General features: G+C 44.1%; 1 protein-coding gene across 1 annotated transcript in view; it reads left to right on the forward strand.

Moving 5' to 3' along the window:
* The window catches only part of LOC134353511 (glycogen [starch] synthase, muscle-like), a 92,821-nt gene that overhangs the window by 41,638 nt on the left and 33,036 nt on the right, over nt 1-18,147 (forward strand). Inside the window, exon 9 of the mRNA XM_063061509.1 lies at nt 15,432-15,491. Coding sequence (XP_062917579.1) covers nt 15,432-15,491 — 60 coding nt within the window. The remainder of the gene's footprint in view (nt 1-15,431; nt 15,492-18,147) is intronic.

The raw sequence follows: 18,147 nt of genomic DNA on the forward strand, positions 1-18,147 counted from the left end.
AGTAACTGGAATCTCCGGAGCAGAAGGCCCTGAATTCTCGGCTTTGCTTGTTTCAGCGGCCAGGGCTAGGTCGAAGGTGCTCGGCAGAGGATGGCGCTCAGGAGGCTGTATCGGAGGGGCTGGTCGGAGGCTCAAAGTTTTTGGACGGACGGACTCAGAGTCGGCTGTGGTCAGCTGCTTCCAAAGCATCGGCAAGTTGACGGTGCCTGGAGATTTATGGCAGGGAATTTCTCCCTTTTGCTGCCGGCTATCGGGGACTTAGGAGGCGATCGACCCGGGGACTTTGAGACTTTTTTTACTGTGCCCATGGTTTGTTCTTCATCAAATTATGGTATTGCTTTGCACTGCTGTAACTATATGTCATAATTATGTGGCTCGGTCAGTGTTAGTCTTTGGTTTGTCCTGCTTTTTTGTGATATCACTCCGGAGAAACATTGTATCATTTCTTAATGCATGTATGCATTTCTAAATGACAATAAAAGAGGACTGAGTGTTCTCATAATCTGAAAACAAAGTTGATGAAGGCAAGTAAGCGTATGTGGCATTTGACAAGGTCCCGCATGGGAGATTGGTTAAGAAGGTTCAGTCGCTCAGAATTCAAGATGAGCTAGTAAATTGGGTTAGTCATTGGCTTTGTGGGAGGAGCCAGAGTGAGGTAGTAGATAGTTGCCTCTCTAACTGGAGGCTTGCGACGAGTGGAGGACAGGGATCGGTGCTGGGTTCATTGTTGTTTGTCGTCTATATCAACAATCTGGATGATAATGTGGTTGATTCAATTAGCAAGTTTGCAGATGACACCAAGATTGGGGGTGTAGTGGACAGCGGAGAAGGCTATCATGACTTGCAGTGGAATCAGGATCAGCTGGAAAAATGGGCTGAAGAACGGCAGATGGAATATAATGTAGACAAGTGCGAGGTGTGTCACTTTGGTAGAACCAACCAGAGCAGGTCTTATACAGTAAACAGTAGGTCACTGAGGATTGTGATAGAATAAAGGGAAATGGGAATACAGGTCCATAATTCATTGAAGGTAGTATCACAGGTAGATAGGGTTGTAAAGAAAGCTTTTGACACATTGGCCTTCATAAATCAAAGTATTGAGTACAGGAGATGGGATGTTATGTTGAAGTTGTTTAAGACATTGGTGAGGCCTAATTTGGAGTATCGTGTGCAGTTTTGGTCACCTATCTACAGGAAAGATGTAAATAAAGGTGAAAGAGTACATAGAAAAATTACAAGGATGTTGCCGGGTCTGGAGGACCTGAGTTATAAGGAAAGATTGAATAGGTTAGGATTTTATCTCTTGGAATGTAGAAGATTGAGTGGAGATTTGATAGAGGTGTATACTCAATGACGCGGGGCATAGATAGGGTAAATGCAAGCTGGCTTTTTCCAGTGAGGTTAGGTAGGACCACAACCAGAGGTCATGGGTTAAGGGTGAAAGGTGAAAATTTTAAGGGGAACATGAGAGGAATCTTGTTCACTCAGAGGGTCGTGAGAGTGTGGGACAAGCTGCCAAGCACAACCGGTGCACGCAAGCTCAATTTCAATGTTTATGAGAAGTTTGGATAGATATATGGATGGTAGGGGTATGGAGGACTATGGTCCTGGTGCAGGTTGGTGGGAGTAGTCAGTTTAAATGGTTCGGTACTGACTAGATGGGCCAAAGGGCCTGTTTCCGTGCTGTACTTTTCTATGACTCTGTGACTCATTAGGGACATCAGTATGGTCTTGTCAAGTCAAGTCAAGTTTATTGTCACATGCACAGATGCAATGAAAAATTTACTTGCAGCAGTGTTACAGGCATGTAACACCATATAAGCAGCAATCACAAGAAAACATAAATTAAACAAAGTTCTACATGATTTTTAAAAGAAGGAGCATAGAAGATGATTGATGAGGGCAGGGTAGTGGAGGTTGTATATATAGTATAGTAAAGCATTCAACGAGGTCCCTCATAAAAGGCTGATCCAGAAGCTTAAGGTGTATGGGATCCATTGATGACTGAACCATTTGCACTTATTTTGGCTTGGTCATACAGGTCAAAGGACAGTGGTGAAGGGGTGCTTCTCTGACATGGAGGTCTGTGACCATTGGTATTCCACAAGGATCTGTGCTGGAACGTCAGCTTTTGGTGTTATACATACATGGTTTTGTTGGAAATATAGATTAGCTGTTCAGTAAGTTTGCAGGTGACATAAAAATAGGTGGAGTTGTGAACAGTGAGGAAGGCTGTCAAAGATACAGTAGGGTGTAAATCATTTGGAAATGGCACTACTACTACTACTACTACTACGTCAACTCAGGCCTAGGGGGCTGGCGTCGGGCACGATGACGGACTCTGCGCTTCTCCCTCTCCCTCATCAGTGTGTTCAGTTCATCTACATTAGCCGTGCCGCTGTCTTCTAGGACCATAGTCTTGGGAGAGCGCCCAGGGTTCATCCTCCCGTGCTTGGGCCCCCACAAAATGACTAGGCTGGCAGGTAGCTCGGGGTGGCGCAGACAGTACCCCACTAGTTGCAGTCTTCTCGCTTCAATTTTAGTGACGAGCATCAGTAGGTTGTTATAGAGCTCAACGTTCATCATGTGCTGTTGCCAACTTGTGTCAAGAGCCATCTGGAGCATTCATGTAAAGCAACCATCTAGAGACTTTCGCATCGTCTTGGTGAGTGTCCATGTCTCGCATCTGTACGTGAGAATGGACTCTATGACTGCATGAAAATCCTCTTTTTAAGCCCTCTGGTCAGGTTCGACTTCCAGATTTCCTTCATGTTGTTCATAGTCCTCCACGCCAGTGCCTTCCGTATCTTTATGTCCTTCTCCGAACTCATCATTCTTGACCCAAGGTACTTGTAGTCAAAGACTTTCTTAATGGTATCATTCTCTACGGTCTTGAGAGTACCTTCGTCGCAGTTAAATGCAGGAAAATGACAGATGGAGTATAACCTAGGCAAGCATGAGGTGTTGCACTTTCAGAGGTCAGATGTAAGAGGAAGAGCAGGACCCTTTTTAGCATTGATGTACAGAGAGATCTGGAGTGCAAGTCCAAGGCTCCCTGACAGTGGTAACAGAGTGGAGAGGGTGGTAAAAAGGCATAGGGCGTGTTTGTTTTTATTGGTCAGGGTGCTGAGTCAGGAAGCATTGTTGCAGATGTGTAAAACTCCGGTTAGGTCACACCTGAGAGTATTGCATGTAGTTCTGGCTGCAGTATTACAGAGGAAATGGAGACTTTGGAGAGGAAACTGAAGAGGTTTACCAGAGTGTGGCCTGCATTAGAGGGCATGAGGTATAAGGTGAGGTTGGACAAACTTGGGTTATTTTCTTGGAGCGGCAGAGGCTGGGGGGAGATCTGATAGAGGTTTATAAGATTATCAGACAGATAGGTGGGGTAAAGAGATTCTTTTACCCAAATTCTTTGATGTGTCACATACCCCGTGACAGGTTAAAGCACCAGCAGAAATGGAAAACACTTTGGAGTCCAGTATTGTTATTAACTAGTGATATTTATTAGTAACTACACAATACAGTAATATAAATGCAGATAAATCAAACAGGTTAGCAATGATTATATATAAATAAGGGTGGAATATATATGAAAACCAAGCTTCTTCAAGTCTAGGGGTAAATAGATAGTCTTACGATGATGAGTAAAGTTCAGTTCAGTTCGTGGTATTGAGTTGAGTAGTGATGGAGAGAGAGAGAGGGAGAGATTTGAGTCTTCAGGTGAGCTGACACCGTCGATCTTCCTGTTGTCCTCCGAATTCCTTTAGAAGTCACCGACCATGACCACAACAAAGGGGACCGTTCTTCTGTGGTGGAGCTATCAACCTAGGTGAGGGTTGGACACACAAACAACTCCCCACCGGTCACTTCCTTTTTACACTGCAAGAGCCACTGATCGATCCTCCAAAAACCCACTTTTTCTGTGGGCACAACAAAGCTCATTCAGTGTCCAAAATCATGTATTGCAGGTCTATCATCTGACCTTCTATTTATCTCCCTGTGCTGAATACCGACTGTCTCTCAAATCAGCTCCTCCCTTCTCTCTCTGTCTAAGAATGTACAAGCAGGCCATGTCCTTGTAGAAATGTAAACATGCTGCCGAAAAATCATAACACCATCTCAAAGCAGTCTTCATCTCTCTATTAAAAACAAGATGTCGGTGTAAAATAACTCTCTCTTTCTCTTTTTAACAAGTTGTCAGTTGTTGAGCACCTCTCTCTCTCTCTCTTTTCAAAAGCCCAGTTCACAGGGGTAATCGAGCACAGTTCATAGGGGTAATTCAGGACGCCGTCACATATGTGAAATAGCGGCAGCCATAGCTTTAAGATGAGGAAGGAAGTTTAAAAGAGATATGCAGGGCAAGTCTTTTTTTAAAACAGACAGTGCTGGATTGTGCTGCCAGGGCAATAGTGGAAGCAGATATATCAAGAATATTTAAGAGGCATTTAGACGTGCACATGAACAGGCAAGGAAGATTTTTTAAATTTATTTATTGAGATATAGTGTGGAATAAGCCCTTCTGGCCCTTTGAACTGTGCCGTACAGCAATGCCCCAATTTAATCCTAGCCTAATCACGAAACAACTTACAATGACCAATTAACTTACCAACTGGTACGCCTTTGGACTTTGGGAGGAAACTGGAGCACCCGAAGGAAACCCGTGCGGTCACGGGCGAACATACAAACTCCTTACAGATGGCAGTGGGAATAAAACCTGGGTCACTGGTACTGCAAAGCATTGTGCTAACCACTACACTACCACATAGTGGAGGTTTTAGTTCTAGATCTGGAGTCAGGGTTTAAGGATGACCAGCAGCGTGTGAGTTTTGACATGGTAGCAGAACACAGAAGAGCTGTCAGAGGTTAGAAAGCAAGGTACAATAGACAATAGGTGCAGAAGTAGGCCATTCAGCCCTTCGAGCCAGCACCGCCATTCGCTGTGATCATGGCTGATCATCCACAATCAGTATCCAGTTCCTGCCTTATCCCCATAACCTTTGATTCCGCTATCTTTAAGAGTTCTATCCATCTCTTTCTTGAAAGCATCCAGAGACTTGGCCTCCACTGCCTTCTGGGGCAGAGCATTCCACATATCCACCACTCTCTGGGTGAAAAAGTTTTCCTCAACTCCGTTCTAAATGGCCTACCCCTTATTCTTAAACTGTGGCCTCTGGTTCTGGACTCACCCATCAGCGGGAATGTGCTTCCTGCCTCTAGCGTGTCCAATCCCTTAATAATCTTATATGTTTCAATAAGATCCCCTCTCAGCCTTCTAAATTCCAGAGCATACAAGTCCAATCGCTCCAATCTTTCGACATATGACAGTCCCGCCATCCCGGAAATTAACCTTGTGAACCTACGCTGCACTCCCTCAATAGCAAGAATGTCCTTCCTCAAATTTGGAGACCAAAACTGCACACAATACTCCAGGTGTAGTCTCACCAGGGCCCTGTACAGCTGCAGAAGGACCTCTTTGCTCTTATACTCAATTCCCCTTGTTATGAAGGCCAGCATGCCATTAGCTTTCTTCACTGCCTGCTGTACCTGCATGCTTGCTTTCAGTGACTGATGTACAAGAACACCTAGATCTCGTTGTGCTTCCCCTTTTCCTAATTTGACTCCATTTAGATAATAATCTGCCTTCCTGTTCTTACCACCAAAGTGGATAACTTAACATTTATCCACATTAAACTGCATCTGCCAAGCATCCGCCCACTCACCCAGCCTGTCCAAGTCACCCTGCATTCTCTTAACATCCTCCTCACATTTCACACTGCCACCCAGCTTTGTGTCATCTGCAAATTTGCTAATGTTACTTTTGATCCCTTCATCTAAATCATTAATGTATATTGTAAACAGCTGCAGTCCCGGCACTGAACCCTGCGGTACCCCACTGGTCACCACCTGCCATTCCAAAAGGGACCCGTTAATCGCTACTCTTTGTTTCCTGTCAGCCAGCCAATTTTCAATCCATGTCAGTACTCTGCCCCCAATACCATGTGCTCTAATTTTGCCCACTAATCCCCTGTGTGGGACTTTATCAAAGGCTTTCTGAAAGTCCAGGTACACTACATCCACTGGCTCTCCCTTGTCCATTTTCATAGTTACATCCTCAAAAAAGTCCAGAAGATTAGTCAAGCATGATTTCCCCTTCATAAATCCATGCTGACTCGGACCAATCCTGTTTCTGCTATCCAGATGTGTCGTAATTTCATCTTTTATAATTGACTCCAGCATCTTTCCCACCACCAACGTCAGGCTAACCGGTCTATAATTCCCTGTTTTCTCTCTCTCTCCTTTCTTGAAAATTGGGACAACAATAGCCACCCTACAATCCACAGGAACTGATCCTGATTCTATAGAACATTGTAAAATGATTACCAATGCATCCACGATTTCTAAAGCCACCTCCTTAAGTACCCTGGGATGCAGACCATCAGGTCCCGGGAACTTATCAGCCTTCAGACCCAACAGCCTATCCAACACCATTTCCTGCCTACTATAAATTTCCTTCAGTTCATCCATTACCCTAAGTCCTTTGGCCACTATTTTATTTGGGAGGTTGTTTGTGTCTTCCTGAGTGAAGACAGATCCAAAGTAGCTGTTCAACTCGTCTGCCATCTCCTTGTTTCCCATAATAAATTCACTCTTTTCTGTCTTTAAGGGCCCAATTTTGGTCTTAACTATTTTTTTCCTTTTCACATACCTAAAGAAGCTTTTACTATCCTCCTTTATATTCTTGGCTAGTTTACCTTCGCACCTCATTTTTTCTCCACTTATTACCCTTTTAGTTATCTTCTGTTGCTCTTTAAAAGTTTTCCAATCCTCTGGCTTCCCACTCATCTTTGCTATGTTGTACTTCTCTTTTATCTTTATACTGTCCTTTACCTTTACTTCCCCTGTCAGCCACGGCCTCCCCTTACTCCCCTTACTCCCCTTAGGATCTTTCTTCCTCTTTGGAATGAACTGATCCTGCACCTTCTGCATTATTCCCAGAAATACCTGCCATTGTTGTTCCACTGTCATCCCTGCTGGGGTATTGTTCCATTGAACTTTGGCCAGCTCCTCCCTCGTAGCTCCATTATCCTAGTTCCCTTTGTTCAACTGTAATACTGACATTTCCTTTCCCTTTGTTCAACTGTAATACTGACACTTCTGATTTTCCCTTCTCCCTCTCAATTTGTAGAGTAAAACTTGTCATATTATGGTCACTACCTCCTAATGGCTCCTTTACCTCAAGGTCCCCGATCAAATCCGGTTCATTGCACAACACTAAATCTAGAATTGTGTTCTCTCTGGTAGGCTCCAGTACAAGCTGTTCTAAGAATCCATCTCGGAGGCACTCTGCAAACTCCCTTTCTTGGGGTCCAGTACCAACCTGATTCTTCCAGTCTACCTGCGTGTTGAAATCCCCCATAACAACTGTAGCATTACCTTTGCTACATGCCAATTTTAACTCTTGATTCAACTTACACCCTACATCCAGACTACTGTTTGGGGGCTTGTGGATAACTCCCATTAGGTGGGAATGGGCACACAGTCACAGACAAGACATGAAGCAGTTCTTTAAGAGTGAGAACACAGTCTTCCCTCCCCTGCGAGATGTTTATCCAGCTATTGCCCCCTTAAGAACAAGGCATCTGGAGCGTATTCAGTGTACTGTTCACTGGAAAATTCATCACACAGTGCCTCGAAGGAAAACGAGTAAATACCTTGCACCCCCTTTACCCCACTCCTTCCCATTATAATGGCCACTGTCACCCCTGATTAGCTGGCTGGTGGTGCAGTGGCATCAGCGCTGGACTTCGGAGCGAAGGCACCCGAGTTCGAACCCAGCCAGCACCCCAGGCACGCTTTCCATCCGTGCTGGGTTGAGCTTCGAGCTAGCAACTCGACCTCGTAAAAAAGAAATTGCCCGCTACAGAAACATCAACAACAAAAGGTTGATGGCCTATGCTCCCCTTGAGTTAAAAGGCAATTTCCTTTCCTTTTTTCCACCCCTGATTGGACCGGTGAGCCCTCGCTGTGGGAGTATGATCCACACAGCTGATTGATCCTGTCTTGGGGAGGTCATACGTCATGCGACCTGTCTCAAGGGTTGTGGGTCAATGAACACGCGGCAGGGGAGGATCAGAGGTCACTGGCCCTGGTTCGGGGGGGGGGCGGGGTGTGAGGATCTTGCCTCATGGTATAAGGGGTAGTGCGACAGTCAGTGGGCTTGACCACTGTCATCCTGGACAGGAATGTTGAGGAGGAACACTGAAGCTGGGTCGAGCTGGCTGCTTGTGCCCCAGTCTCCTCCGAGGGGACAGCGACCACGTCGAAATGCCCATCGTAAAGAAGATGCAGGACTATAAAGCAAAACGTTGAAGCTGCTGGTCAGTCAGAGAACCACAAAGCATGAGACATTGGAGCAAAATTAGGCCATTCAGCCCATTGTGTCTGCTCCACCATTCCACCATTATCCCTCCCAACCTCATTCTCCTGCCTTCTCCCTGTAATCCTTGTCGTAGTTGCTAATCAAGAGCCTATCAACCTCTGCTTTAAGTTTATCAATGACTTGACTTCCACAGCCATTGGTGGCAATGAGTTCCACAGATTCACCAACCTCTGGTTAAAGATATTTTTTTCTGCATTTCTGTTCGAAAGGGATGTCCTTCTATTCTGAAGCTGTGCTCTTTGGCCCTAAACACTCTCAGTATAGAAAATATGCTCTCCACTCTAGACACTTCAATATTCAATAGGTTTCAAATTCAAAGTAAATTTATTAACAGATTACATACACTATTTTAAAGGCATCCGTTAGTCTTGCGAGACCATGGATTTGCGCCTGGAAAGTCTTCACTCTCCAGGGCGCGGGCCTGGGCAAGGTTGTATGGAAGACCAGCAGCTGCCCATGCTGCAAGTCTCCCCTCTCCATGCCACCGATGTTGTCCAAGGGAAGGGCATTAGAACCCATACAGCTTGGCACCAGTGTCGTCGCAGAGTAATGTGTGATTAAGTGCCTTGCTCAAGGACACAACACGTTCCCTCGGCTGGGGCTCGAACTCACAACCTTCAGGTCGCTAGTCCAATGCCTTAACCACTTGGCCACATGCCCAACACTATGTATATACACTATATGTCACCATATTCTACCCTGAGATTCATTTTCTTGTGGACATTCAGATTAAGTACAAAGAAACACAACAGAATCAATGAAAAACCATACACAGCAAGTATGAACAAACAACCCATGTGCAAAATAAAACAAATTGTGCAAACACAAAAAAGAGACTAATAATAAATAAATATTGGGAACATGAGTTGTAGATTCCTTGAAAGTGAGTCAGTTGTAGACTCAGTTCAGTGTAGGGATGAGTGAAGTATCCACTCTCATTCAAGAGCCAGATAGTTGAAGGGTAATAACTGTTCCTGAACCTGGTGGTGTGGGACCTAAGGCTCCTGTACCACCTCCCTGATGGCAGCAACAAGAAGAAGAGTGTGGCCAGGATGGTGGAGGCTCCTTGATGATGAACACGACTTACCTGCAACAGCACTTCTTGTAGATGTGCTCAAAGGTGGGGAGAGCTTTACTTGTGATGGATTGGGTTGTATCCACTACTTTTTGTAGGCTTTTCCTTTCACGGGTATTGGTGTTTCCATAGAAGGCTGTGATGCAACCAGTCAGAATACTCTGTTGAAGTTTGTCCGAGTTCTAGAAGACATGCCAAATCTTCACAAACTTCTAAGTAGAGGCACTACCATACCTTCTTTGTAACAACACTTAGATGAACAAGGATGTTTCAGTGAGATCCCCTTCATTCTTTTAAACTCCAACAAGTACAGGCCCAGGGCCATCAAATCCTTCTCGTACATTAACCCTTTCATTCCTGGGATCATTCTTGTGAGCCTCCTGTGGGACCCTCTCCAATGCTAGCACATTCTTTCTTAGATAAGGGGCTCAAAATTGCTCACAATACTCCAGGTGTGGCCTAACTAATGCCTTATAAATTGTCAGCATTACATCCTTGCTTTTATAGTCCAGCCTCTCAAAATGAGTGCTAACACTGCATGAGGTCTCCCTTTGCACCTCTGATTTCTGAAGTTGCTCTCCATCTAGAAAATAGTTTAGGCCTTTATCCCTTCAACCAAAGTACATGGACATTCACTTCCCTATGTTGTATTCCATCTGCCACTTCTTTGCCCATTCCCCTAATCTGTCTAAGTCCTTCTGCAGACTCCCTGCTTATTCCCTGCTAGATTTCCAATCCTCCAGCTTCCCACTAATTCCTGCTATATTAAATGCCTTCTCTTTTGCTTTTATGCTGTCTTTGACTTCCCTTGTCAATCAAGGTTGCCTCATCCTCCTTTTAGAATATTTCTTCTTCATTGCAATCAATCCATCCTGCATCTTCCAAATTGCTCCCAGAAACTCGAACCATTGTTGTTTTCCCTTCATCTATGCTAATGTCCCCTTGCAATCTACTTTGACCGGCTACTCTCTCGTGCCTCTCTATTTCCCTTTACTCCACTGTAATACTGATACATCTGATTTTAGCTTCCCTCTCTCAAACTGCAAGGTGAATTCTATTATGATCACTGTCTCCTAAGGGTTCCTTTACTTTTAGCTCCCTAATCAAATTTGGTTCATTATACAACACCCAATCCAGATTTGCCTTTTCAACCACAAACTGCTCCAAAAAGCTATCTCATAGGCATTCTGCAAATTCCTCTACATGGGATCCAGCATCAACCTGATTTTCCCAATTTATCTGCATATTTAAATTTCCCATGAATATCGTAACATTGCCCATTTTAAATACCTTTTCTATCCCCCATTGTAATTTGTACCCCACATCCTGGCTACTGTTTGGAGGCCTGTATTTAACTCCCATCAGGGTATTTTCACCCTTGCTGTTTCTTAACTTGTACCCACAAAGATTCTACATCTTCCAATCCTATATCACCTCTAAAATTTGATTTTTTTTTTAAACCATCAGGGCCATCCCAACCCTCTTACTACCTGCCTAGTTTTTCAATACAATGCGTATCTTTTGATGTTAAGGTCCCAACTTTGATCTTCTTTCAGCCTTGACTCAGTGATGCCCACAAAGTCAGACCTGCCGATCTCTAACTGTACTACAAGGTTATCTACATTATTCAGTATACTGCGTGCATTCAACTATAACATCTCTAGTCGTGCATTCATCACCCTTTCTCACTTTGTCTCCATGTTACTGGAAGTTAAATTCTTAGCTCTTTCTAAACTTTTTTATGATTTTATTTATTTCAGAGACTTTCCAAATTCAAAGTTCAAAGTAAATTTATTATTTAAGTACATACATCAGCATACTGTGTCCAACCTCGAGATTCTCTTCTTGCGGGCATTCACAGTAAATACAAGAAACACAATAGAATCAATGGAGGACTGTCCTCAATAGGATGGACAATAACCAATGCGCATAAGGCAACAAATTCTGCAAATACAAAAGAAGAAAAATATAATGTTAACCATTTTTACTGATGGATCAAAAGATAATTTAACTGGGAATGTTGGTGTGGCTGTTTTTGTGCCTGAGTTACAGGTAACTATAAAGGAACGCCTTACTAACCATTTATCAAAATATACAGCAAAACTGGTTGCCATCATTTTGGCCTTACAGTCGGTGGAGGAAATTTGTCCTTGCAATGTTGTAATTTGTCAGATTCTTTTTCAGTTTTGACTAGTATTAAAACAGGTCATTCTAGCAGCAGGTCAGATTTACTGCTGGAAGCTCTTCAAACTTTATTTCATTTTCAAAGTATTGGTTTACATGCCTGCTTCTTATGGGTTCCTGCACATAGAGGTATTGAGGGGAATGAGTGGGTTGATTGACTGGCCAAAAAAGCTGTCAGCTGTGGATATAGACATTCCACTCAGCAATTCAGAAGCTAAGTGGTTGGTGGGGCTAAGAATTAAGGGATTATGGCAAAACCTGTGGGATATTGAGCATAAGGGGAGACATCTTTACAGAATCCATAAAACTGTTGGATTGATAGGAGAAAGGGGTAAAACAAGAAGGGAAGGAATGTATTGACTCAACTTAGAATTGGGCATCCTATGCTTAATTATTCCTTGTATCTTGTTGGGAAACATCACTCTAGGATGTGTAGGTTTTTCCATCATTATGAAACAGTTGAACAGGTTCTTTTACAATGTGAAGCATATAAGGTTGAAAGAAATCAAATGCAGGATTCACTACTATCCTTGGAGGTTGATAGTTTTCATTTAAAGACCTTACTAAGTTACGGAAGTGACTTTAATTTAATTCACAATATCGTCTTTCATTATTTACAATCTATAGGACTTTCTGGAATAATTTAGTTTTCATTTGATAAAGAACTAGTAGGGGTTTTATTTCCCAACTCTCTACACCACACACCAGTCCAGTTGGTGGCAGTAATGCACCTTTAAATTGGACTGCCAACCACCATTAAAAGTCAGAGGAATAAGAAGGTCGAACTGCTGGTGAGTCAGTATCCTGGCAAAAACTACGCCATGAAGACAAAAGAACACTCCAAGCAATTCCATGAAAAGTTTATTGAAAAGCACAAGTCAGGAGATGGATGCAAGAAAATTTCCGAGTCACTGAATATCCCTTGGGGTACAGTGAAGTCAATCATCAAGAAATGGAAAGAATATGGCACAGTGTGAATCTGCCTACAGTAGGCCGTCCTCAAAAACTGAGTGACCGTGCAAGAAGGGGACCAGTGAGGGAGGACACAAAGAGACCTGTGGCAACTGTGGTGGAGTTACAAGCTTCAGTGGCTGAGATGGGAGAGACTGTGCAGACAACAACTGCTGGGTGCTTCACCAGTTACAGCTTTATGGGAGAGTGGCCAAGAGAAAGCAACTGTTTTTTTAAAAAATACAACTCACATGAGATCTCGGCTAGAGTTTGCCAGAAGGCACGTGGGAGTCTCTGAAGTCAGCCGGAAGAAGGGTCTATTGTCTGATGAGACCAAAATTGAGCTTTTTGGCCATCAGACTAAATGCTATTTTTGGTGTAGTCAAACACTGCACATCGTCAAAACACACCATCCCTACCGTGAAGCCTGGTGGTGGCTGCATCATGCTGTGGGGATGCTTCACTGCAGCAGGCCCTGGAAGGCTTGTGAAGGTAGAGGGCAAAATGAATGTGGAAAATACAGGGAGATCCTGGAGGGAAACCATATGCAGTCTGCTAGAGAACTGCAACTTGGGAGATTTGTTTTCCAGCAAGACAATGACCCCAGACATAAAGCCAAAGCTATACAGGAGATAACGGGGCTTTGGAATGTAAGTTATCCGATGGGAGAAATGTTGTCTTTTCTTGTGTGTCTGGGAGCCAGGTTTTTCGCGGTTTTTCGTCGGGGAGCGATGCAGGAAGAGGACGCAAATGGAGAGAGTCGGAAGACCACCGGATGGAGTGGACTGAGGAGCGAGGGTCCGAGAGCTGGCTACGCTTCGAGGTCGATAGGAACAAATGAACAAACAGTGAACTCCAACGATGCCCAATAGACTGTTAGACGAGAATGGGCCCTTTTCTTTTTTTTTGTTTCTTTGCTAACCACATAGTCAAATTAAGAATTGAATTATAAAGATCAATTGTTTAATCGCATATTGTGTACAGTTTGATTTTTTGCGGTGTGGATTTGTAACTGGGCAACACATCATGCAGCATCCACACAACCGAGATTTCTCAGTTTGGCGGGCCAGAAGTTGTTTTCCCCTGGTTGAACACGTGCTGGCCGAGGCTGAGGGTTACACTTACATCCTTCATATACGTGAAGAGTAAAAATCTTTATGTTATGTCTCCGTTCAAATGTGCAATTATAGTAATTTATAATAAATATTATATACAACAGGATAGTTAATATAACATAGAAATACAGTTGTGTCAGCATGAATTAATCAGTCTGATGGCCTGGTGGAAGAAGCTGTCCCGGAGCCTGTTGGTCCTGGCTTTTAAGCTGCGGTACTGTTTCCCTGATGGTAGCAGCTGGAACAGTTTGTGGTTGGGGTGACTCGGGTCCCCAATGATCCTTCGGGCCCTTTTTACACACCCGTCTTTGTAAATATCCTGAATAGTGGGGAGTTCACATCTACAGATGTGCTGGGCTGTCCGCACCACTCTCTGCAGAGTCCTGCGATTGAGGGAAGTACAGTTCCCATACCAGGCAGTGATGAGCAATCGTGCCCCTATAGAAAGTTCTTAGAATTTGGGGGGCCATACTAAACTTCTTCAACTGTCTGAGGTGAAAGAAGCACTGTTGTGCCTTTTTCACCACACAGCCAGTATGTACAGACCACGTGAGATCCTCGGTGATGTTTATGCTGAGGAACTTAAGGCTGTTCACCCTCTCAACCCCAGATCCATTGATGTCTATAAGGGTTAGCCTGTCTCCGTTCCTCCTGTAGTCCACAACTAGCTCCTTTGTTTTTGCGATGTTGAGGGAGGCTGTTTTCTTGACACTACTCTGTCAGGGTGATGACTTCCTCACTGTAGGCTGCCTCATTACTACTTGAGATTAGGCCAATCAGTGTAGTGTCGTCAGCAAATTTAATTAGCAGATTGGAGCTGTGGGTGACAACACAGTCAGAAAGTAAAGCAGAGGGCTTAGTACACAGTCCTGAGGGGCACCTGTGTTGAGGGTCAGAGGAGCAGAGTTGAGGGAGCCCACTCTTACCACCTGCCGGCGATCTGACAGGAAGTCCAGGATCCAGCTACACAAGGCAGGGTGAAGGCCGAGGTCTCTGAGCTTCTTCCCCTGGAGGGAATTATGGTGTTAAATGCTGAACAGCAGTCCAAGAACAGCATTCTCACATAAGCATCCCTCTTCTCCAGATGTGTAAGGGTGGTGTATAGAACTGTGGCTATTGCGTCATCTGTCGATCGGTTGGGTCGGTAGGCGAATTGTAAGGGGTCCAGTGTGGGTGGCAGCAAGCTGCAGACGTAGTCCTTGACCAGCCTCTCAAAGCATTTGCTTATTATTGAGGTGAGTGTGACAGGACGCCAGTCGTTCAGACATGTTACTCTGGTCTTTTTAAGTTCAGGGATAATGGTGGATGTTTTGAAGCGGGGGTGCACTCTACATTGGAAGAGGGAGAGATTAAAAATTATGCAATCAATTATTTTGTGTTTAATGATTGTAATCAATTTAGACAAATTTGTTTTCACTTTGACACGTAAGAGTCTTTTCTGTTGCTCAGTGTCAGAAAAGCCAAATTAAATCCACTGTGATTCAACATTGTAAAACAATAAAACATGAAAACTTCCAAGGGAGAATGAATACTTTTTATGGGCATTCTGCATACCCATCCAACTGTCTTTAAATTATTATAATTGTAGCCACCTCTACCACTCACATATACTGAGTATGCTCTGTTCTACCACAGCCATAACTGTCTCTCTCTCCTCCTACAGGGACACAGCAAATTCAGTGAAGGAGAATTTTGGAAAGAAGTTGTACGAATCGCTGCTGGTGTAAGTACTGGCTGTTTTGGAGGGTCACTTTAGAGGTGGGGTGTTTGTGATCAGGGCACGGAGGAGCAAAAGTGACTCAACCCGGGAAGATTTGCCAGCCAGTTTTTCCTTGTCAATTCAAGTACTCATCCAAATATAAGTATTTCATGTATGTGTGTTGATCTGTCTCCACCAGCGAGTTTCAATCTGCATTCACCTCTTGGTAATTCTCCAACTTACTCTAACTTCCCTTCTTTTCACTGTAAGCTAATGCCCTGTACATAGAAACATAGAAAACCTACAGCACAATACAGGCCCTTCGACCCACAAAGCTGTGCCGAACATGTCCTTACCTTAGAAATTACCTAGGGTTACCCATAGCCCTCTATTTTTCTGAGCTCCATGTACCTGTCCAGGAGTCTCTTAAAAGACCCTATCATTTCCGTCTCCACCACTGTTGCCGGCAGCCCATTCTACGCACTCACCACTCTCTGCGTAAATAAATAAATAAAAATTTAAAAAATAATAATGACCCCTGACATCTCCTCTGTAGCTACTTCCAAGCACCTTAAAACTGTGCCTTCTCGTGCTAGCCATTTCAGCCCTGGGAAAAAGCCTCTGACTATCCACACGATCAATGCCTCTCATCATCTTATACACCTCTATCAGGTCACCTCTCATCTTCCGTCGCTCCAAGGAAAAAAGGCCGAGTTCACTCAACCTGTTTTCATAAGGCACATATGGGGAAGATTTCTCACTATCCATCCTATCTGTGCCCCGCATAATATTGACTACCTCTATGACAAACCACCATTCCGCCCTCCCTCCTCCTCCACTCCAAGGAGAAACCTGGCCCATCCAGTCTCCCTTATTACTGAATGTTCCATCACAGACAACATTCTGGCAAAACTCTGTGGCAGCCTTTCCTGTACAATCACGTCCTTCCTCTGGAATGAGGATCAGCCCGAGCTGGACTTGCTGCAGATCGTGCTGCTGCCTGCGTCAGAGGATTTGGTCTCCAAAGGCAGTGTGCAGTCTTAGTTGTTCTTCTTGTGATAGCAAGAGCCTGTTGGACATTGTTAGTGTGAAATGCTGCAAGTCCGATTCACTGATTTATTGACCTCAGTCGTAGCGCGGTCTAGGCCTCAAACTGCGGTGTTGCCTGTTTACAGCTTCCTGGGGGAGAAGGGTTGGAGTTGTTGTTCTCCACTGCAGTGCCGGGGCAGTGTGGCGCGACATCGAAGCTGGAGTCAATGCTGCCCCCCAGTGTTCACTCAGCAGAAGACGAGGCGTATTGTGTTCGACTGCAAACCACTGAAACATTCATGGTCTTGGACTATGTTTTTTTTCTGTGACTGTATTTTACTGATATCTCATATGTTCTTGCTACCCTGTACAGTACTGTGCAAAAGTCTTAGACACATATATATACAGCCGAAGACACATATATATATATCGCTAGTATGCCTGAGACCTTTGCACAGTACTGCATTTGTTAATGTGGAACAGAGAGCAAGTTGGAGCAAAGGATGTTGGGAATGGTGAGGGTGGAGTGGCTTGGGAGGGGTGTGGGACAGATGGCAGAGAAGGAGTGCCGGGGAGTGATTGGTGATGTGAGTGCAGACTCCAGGCAAGGTCAATTGATTCCAAACAATTGGTTTATTGATCAATACAGAATGTCTCTCTGGTGCTTCCCTCTCCCAGCAGACTTGACGGGCTGAATGGTCTATTCTCCTCCTGTGTCTTATGGTCTTATAGGTCTGGAATGAACTAATATCATGAATCATACAGAGATGATTATTCTCTGCACATGGTCGTAGGTAACCTGCGTTATCCAGCTTTCAGTTATACATCACAGATGAGTAATCTCTTGATGAATGCACAGCAACATAGCTATCACCTGACATACATGGAATGACCCTTGCCCCGGTCCGTATCCAATGAAAACAAAGCAGGTGGAGTTAAGTTAAGCTTCAATTTTGCGATGGCTTTGGGTTTAGATCAAAACATTCTCAAAGGCTTTTCATCCTCTGAAGAGAAGTTAGTTTTTATAAAACTTATATGTCAAAGGATCTGCCAATAATTAAAAGTTCTTGTATCTTATTACTAATATTTCTATTTCTCTTGGCAAAAACCTGCTGTAAAGTTCTCAACTGTGGCTTAAACAGTTGGTAAAATAAAGGGAGATCATCTATTTTACTCAAGTTTTTCATGCACTGGAATTACAGCCAATATTTTCAAGACAATAGTTAGTTAATATTAATTTTATTGATTGAATTCCACACACATTGGTTGCTGCAGCAAGTCTAAGATGACCATTCCAAGCGTGCTTTAGGTAAGTTGAAGAACAGGCTTTGGGAAGCATGGGTGGGTGGGTGCTCAAACTCGGCAGGTCAGGCAGTGTGTATGGGGGTAGAAGGGTGGTGGACACTTCGTGACTGCATCAGAACTGCATGGTGGTAATCTTCACAATCAAGAATCTGGTCCAGTGTTCACCAAGTGGTGTGAGGTCCACATGTGGTCAGCCCGCCAAACTCAGTGGGCTGTTGCACTGGATCACTGAAGAAAGTCTTTGTGGCCTCATCTACTGGTTATGTTGGGACCAAGCAAATCAGCAGTGCAAGGTAGTTCATTTGTCACTTCCTATGACCATTCAGTCCATCATATCTATGCCAGC

Source organism: Mobula hypostoma, chromosome 11 (assembly GCF_963921235.1).
Source record: "Mobula hypostoma chromosome 11, sMobHyp1.1, whole genome shotgun sequence".
Classification (NCBI taxonomy): Eukaryota; Metazoa; Chordata; class Chondrichthyes; order Myliobatiformes; family Myliobatidae; genus Mobula; species Mobula hypostoma.